General features: G+C 47.6%; 1 protein-coding gene across 1 annotated transcript; it reads right to left on the bottom strand.

Annotated features, from left to right (window-relative positions):
- Nucleotides 1-352: 352 nt before the first annotated feature.
- Nucleotides 353-1,289, bottom strand: LOC123182199 (major pollen allergen Lol p 11). The gene is made up of 2 exons (XM_044594698.1): nucleotides 1,041-1,289; nucleotides 353-965 (listed from the first exon to the last, which is right to left on the bottom strand). The coding sequence occupies exons 1-2, from the start codon at nucleotides 1,201-1,203 to the stop codon at nucleotides 625-627; spliced, it is 504 nt and encodes a 167-aa protein (XP_044450633.1). The 5' UTR covers nucleotides 1,204-1,289; the 3' UTR covers nucleotides 353-624.
- Between the last annotated feature and the right edge of the window lie 5,096 nt (nucleotides 1,290-6,385).

The following is a 6,385-nucleotide window of genomic DNA, read 5'->3' as shown; positions in this document are numbered from 1 at the left end:
GAAGCCGGGGAGACTTTATTGAACGAGGCGTCGTCGCCACCATCTAAGCGCGGCCCCAATAAACCTAGACCATGACACCAAAAAACGATGCCAATCCTAACTACCTGCCGGAGCCAAAGCACCGAGGTCCCCACCCCCAGCCGCCGCCAGAGCCGGCAGATGGAGGCAGGGACCAGCAGAGGAAGGGGCGGTGGTTTTTCCTCCTCGTTCGCCCCTCGTGAGGTTGGGGAAGAGAACCTCCATTTTTGGTTAGGAAGCCTATAAAGGCTGAATCACCTCCAAGAGGCTTTAAGCAACAGATTGGAAAAAATTCGCTTGCAGCAACGAGAGAAAAGACTTCACCTATCACTCATGAAGAGAGGGCACCATGCATTGTTTGGGATATGATACAAAAACACTGCACGCATACATTGTACATATGATCTCTATATATTAATCATCATACAATTTATCATCTTATTATTCGAGACAAAAAGATACTAATAGAATTTATCTTATACAAAACATATAGCTGGAACAGAAGTAGCTAGGCAAGGGCACCGTACGTAGGAGAGTCATGAGGAGACGATGATGATGATGATGATGGGAAGCAACTGAGCGAGACTATATGGATGGGATGGGGGTTCATGGGTTCTCGGGTGCGTCCTTGAGGTCGTAAGCCTGGAGGATGCCGCCGCACTCCTTGCGCGGCTCCTTGGGGAAGAAGGCGATGGGGTTGGCGAAGCGGGTGCCCTGCTGCTTCATGCCGTTGTTGCTGGTGAGCGGGACGCGCGCGCGGTCGCGGAACTCCTCGATCTCGGCGCACGACGCGTCGGGGCTCTTGGTCAGCACCACCTCGCAGATCTCGTCCTGGTGGTCCTGGTCGATCTCGATCTTGTACCACCCCTTGTTGTCCGTCGTCGCCTCCGCCTTGAGCTTGCTCTCGCCGCCGCCGAACGGCCGGCAGTCCATCGCCACCGTCGCCCCTGCATGCACGCATGCGTACGTCACCCAGCTGTAAATTGTAACGTTACCCCTCGACCCGAGGCGGGCGTACGTACCTTCGACGTTTTTGGAGACGTTGGTCTCGAAGCCGGCGCGGCAGGGGTCGCAGTAGACGCGGCCGGTGACGATGAAGCCGCTCTCGGGGGCCTTGTCGGCGGAGGCGACGCCGGCGAGGGCCAGCAGCAGCAGGGAGGCGAGGAGGGGCATGCACCGCGCCATGGGGTCGGTCAATCGATCGGGGGGTCAGTCACAACTCACAAGCGGGCGGGCGGGGAGTAGGGATCGGGAGCGGTGAGGCCGGCCAGGAACGGGCATTTTATGCATGGACGGCGCGGTGGAGAGTGGTGGCGCGGCGGAGGCGGGAGGCCGACCGCGCTCGATCGTCCAGGCACACGCGGGGAGAGCGCAGAGCCCATCAAATTTCAGGTCATCTTCTTCAGACATAGTCTAGGATCCATCGATGCATGCATGCACGCAAAAGCGTGTGCTATTTTCTGCTTGGTTGACGTGCCATCTATGCAGGGTCGACGTGGCAAAATAATGGGTTTTGTGATGCCACGCTGGGGGAAAGAACGTTTTGGAGTTCAAGCAGCATGTAGCACTTTATCCCTCCCACTCGACGAAGCCACTTTGGGGATGTATCCGCAACAGCTATGAGCGGTATACGTGTCGTCCGCGCCACATGTGAGTCGTGTCAGAACCGAATTATAGTGTCTTTCCGCCGAGTTAATTGCAAGGAACTACCACACTTCAGCACGACGTTACGAGTCAGTATCACTAGTCACTTTTTGTGCAGTTTAGTACCAACTCAAAGACTAAGTGTTGCAAAACGGTCTGACAGTCGGATAAGCACGTATTGACCACGTATCTGACCGACCGGGCCCACGTGTCAGGTGCCATGGTGGCCTACCCGCGCACACCCGCTCGGTGACTCGTCCCAGCCGGCTTGGTCGCACCATGTAGCTGGGTAGGGTCGAACCCGTACGGGATGAACCCTAGTTTCCTCTCCCCTCTCCCTCGTCTCCCTCTCCCCTCTAAGGCGATGGCGGCGGTGACTCCCGGCGACGGCGACGGTGCGGGCGGGTACGGAGACCTTCCCGACCTCAGGAGCGATGACCACTTAGGTCTGGACGACGTCGACGGCTCCAGTTCATACTACTCCAGCGCAGACGACGGGGATTTGGAGGAGGAGGCGGCGCTGTCCATGGAGGACAGGGTGAGGCTGGCAGAGATATGGGTGGCCAACCCTACCAGTAGCCATCAATGGAGCTGCTGGCGGCATGCTGTAAGTCCCTCTCTTCTCTCCTTCTTTCTGTATATTTCAAAACAGGGGGCTAGGGTTAGTTGCTCATGATAGTGTGAATTTGTGATGTTAATTGTAGTTTGGATGATGTTGTTTGGGATGTTCGGATTCATTTTGATGCACAGCAAAATCTGGATAGGAAGATATGCAGCTCACATATGACATTTTTGAACTTATATGCACTGATGCACACACAAGGTTATTCCTTCTCTGATGAACTGTACCACATGAAGAATTTAGGCAGAGGAGAGGAAAGAGAGCATGGGTTAGAATTGATTGACACAAACATCAAACCACAGCAACTTAAGAAGGGATATGAGCATTGTTTAGTTCTGAATTTGCTAGTGAGGGCAACAACACCTTTTGTATGTCAAATAGAAGAAGATTTAGTGAGATCAAAGTACAGCAATGTCTGTCAGAGGAGAGAAGAAGATTTAGTTGTTGGGGAACGTAGTAATTTCAAAAAAATTCCTACGCACACGCAAGATCATGGTGATGCATAGCAACGAGAGGGGAGAGTGTGACATACGTACCCTTGTAGATCAACAGCGAAAGCGTTGACGCAACATAGAGGAAGTAGTCGTACGTCTTCCCGATCCGACCGATCCAAGCACCGTTACTCCGGCACCTCCGAGTTCTTAGCACACGTACAGCTCGATGACGATCCCCGGGCTCCGATCCAGCAAAGCGTCGGGGAGGAGTTCCTCAGCACGACGGCGTGGTGACGATCTTGATGTTCTACCATCGCAGGGCTTTGCCTAAGCCCTGCTACAATATGATCGAGGTGGAATATGGTGGCAGGGGGCACCGCACACGGCTAAGGAACGATCTCAATGATCAACTTGTGTGTCTAGGGTGCCCCCCTGCCTCCGTATATAAAGGAGCCAAGGGGGAGGGGGCGGCCGGCCAGGAGGAGGGCGCAGGAGGAGTCCTACTCTTACCGGGAGTAGGACTCCCCCCCCCAATCCTAGTTGGAATAGGATTCCCCGAGGGGGAAAGAGAGAGAGGGGGGCCGGCCACCTCTCCTTGTCCTAATAGGACTAGGGGAGGGGGGAGGCGCGCGGCCACCTTGGGCTGCCCCTTTCTCCTTTCCACTAAAGCCCATCAAGGCCCATATGGCTCCCGGGGGGTTCCGGTAACCTCCCGGTACTCCGGTAAAATCCCGATTTCACCCGGAACACTTCCGATGTCCAAATATAGGCTTCCAATATATCAATCTTTATGTCTCGACCATTTCGAGACTCCTCGTCATGTCCGTGATCACATCCGGGACTCCGAACTAACTTCGGTACATCAAAATGCATAAACTCATAATAACTGTCATCGTAACGTTAAGCGTGCGGACCCTACGGTTCGAGAATAATGTAGACATGACTAAGACACATCTCCGGTCAATAACCAATACCGGAACCTGGATGCTCATATTGGCTCCTACATATTCTATGAAGATCTTTATCGGTCAGACCGCATAACAACATACGTTGTTCCCTTTGTGATCGGTATGTTACTTGCCCGAGATTCGATCGTCGGTATCCAATACCTAGTTCAATCTCGTTACCGGCAAGTCTCTTTACTCGTTCTGTAATACATCATCTCGCAACTAACTCATTAGTTGCATTGCTTGCAAGGCTTAAGTGATGTGCATTACCGAGAGGGCCCAGAGATACCTCTCCGACAATCGGAGTGACAAATCCTAATCTCGAAATACGCCAACCCAACATGTACCTTTGGAGACACCTGTAGAGCTCCTTTATAATCACCCAGTTACGTTGTGACGTTTGGTAGCACACAAAGTGTTCCTCCAGTAAACGGGAGTTGAATAATCTCATAGTCATAGGAACATGTATAAGTCATGAAGAAAGCAATAGCAACATACTAAACGATCGGGTGCTAAGCTAATGGAATGGGTCATGTCAATCAGATCATTCATCTAATGATGTGATCCCTTAATCAAATAACAACTCTTTGTCCATGGTTAGGAAACATAACCATCTTTGATTAACGAGCTAGTCAAGTAGAGGCATACTAGTGACACTCTGTTTGTCTATGTATTCACACATGTATTATGTTTCCGGTTAATACAATTCTAGCATGAATAATAAACATTTATCATGATATAAGGAAATAAATAATAACTTTATTATTGCCTCTAGGGCATATTTCCTTCAGTCTCCCACTTGCACTAGAGTCAATAATCTAGATCACATCACCATGTGATTAACATCGATAGTTCACATCATCATGTGATTAACACCCATAGTTCACATCGCCATGTGACCAATACCCAAAGGGTTTACTAGATTCAGTAATCTAGTTCACATCGCTATGTGATTAACACCCAAAGAGTACTAAGGTGTGATCATGTTTTGCTTGTGAGAGAATCTTAGTCAACGGGTCTGCCACATTCAGATCCACATGTATTTTGCAAATTTCTATGTCAACAATGCTCTGCATGGAGCTATTCTAGCTAATTGCTCCCACTTTCAACTTGTATCTAGACCGAGACTTAGAGTCATCTAGATTAGTGTCAAAACTTGCATCGGCGTAACCCTTTACGACGAACCTTTTTTCACTTCCATAATCGAGAAACATATCCTTATTCCACTAAGGATAATTTTGACCGCTGTCCAGTGATCTACTCCTAGATCACTATTGTACTCCCTTGCCAAACTCAGTGGTAGGGTATACAATAGATCTGGTACACAGCATGGCATACTTTATAGAACCTATGACCAAGGCATAGGGAATGACATTCATTCTCTTTCTATCTTCTGCCGTGGTCGGGCTTTGAGTCTTACTCAATTTCACACCTTGTAACATAGGCAAGAAACTCTTTCTTTGACTGTTCCATTTTGAACTACTTCAAAATCTTGTCAAGGTATGTATTTATTAAAAAAACTTATCAAGCGTCTTGATCTATCTCTATAGATCTTGATGCTCAATATGTAAGCAGCTTCACCAAAGTCTTTCTTTGAAAAACTCCTTTCAAAACACTCCTTTATGCTTTACAGAATAATTCTACATTATTTCCGATCAACGATATGTCATTCACATATACTTATCAGAAATGCTGTAGTGCTCCCACTCACTTTCTTGTAAATACAGGCTTCACCGCAAGTCTGTATAAAACTATATGCTTTGATCAACTTATCAAAGCGTGTATTCCAACTCTGAGATGCTTGCACCAGTCCATAGATGAATCGTTGGAGCTTGCATATTTTGTTAGCACCTTTAGGATTGACAAAACCTACTGGTTGTATCATATACAACTCTTCTTTAAGAAATCCATTAAGGAATGCAGTTTTGTTTATCCATTTACCAGATTTCATAAAATACGGCAATTGCTAACATGATTCAGACAGACTTAAGCATAGATACAAGTGAGAAATTCTCATCGTAGTCAACACTTTGAACTTGTCGAAAACCTTTTGCAACAATTCTAGCTTTGTAGATAGTAACACTACTATCAACGTCCGTCTTCCTCTTGAAGATCCATTTATTTTCTATGGATTGCCGATCATCGGGCAAGTCAACCAAAGTCCATACTTTGTTTTCATACATGAATCCCATCTCAGATTTCATGGCCTCAAGCCATTTTGCGGAATTTGGGCTCATCATCGCTTCCTCATAGTTCGCAAGTTTGTCATGATCTAGTAACATGACTTCCAGAACAGGATTACTGTACCACTCTGGTGCGGATCTCACTCTGGTTTACCTATGAGATTTGGTAGTAACTTGATCTGAAGTTTTATGATCATCATCATTAGCTTCCTCACTAATTGGTGTAGTAGTCACAGGAACAGATTTCTGTGATGAACTACTTTCCAATAAGGGAGAAGGTACAATTACCTTATCAAGTTCTACTTTCCTCCCACTCACTTCTTTCGAGAGAAACTCCTTCTCTAGAAAGGATCCATTATAAGCAACGAATGTCTTGCCTTAGGATCTGTGATAGAAGGTGTACCCAACAGTCTCCTTTTGGGTATCCTATGAAGACATATTTCTCCGATTTGGTTTTGAGCTTATCAGGATGAAACTTTTTCACATAAGCATCACAACCCCAAACTTTAAGAAACGACAACTTTGGTTTCTTGCTAA

Source organism: Triticum aestivum, chromosome 1A (genome assembly GCF_018294505.1).
Source record: "Triticum aestivum cultivar Chinese Spring chromosome 1A, IWGSC CS RefSeq v2.1, whole genome shotgun sequence".
NCBI lineage: Eukaryota > Viridiplantae > Streptophyta > Magnoliopsida > Poales > Poaceae > Triticum > Triticum aestivum.
The sequence above is the reverse complement of the archived record's forward strand: the minus strand, read 5'-3'. Positions and strand labels throughout refer to the sequence as shown.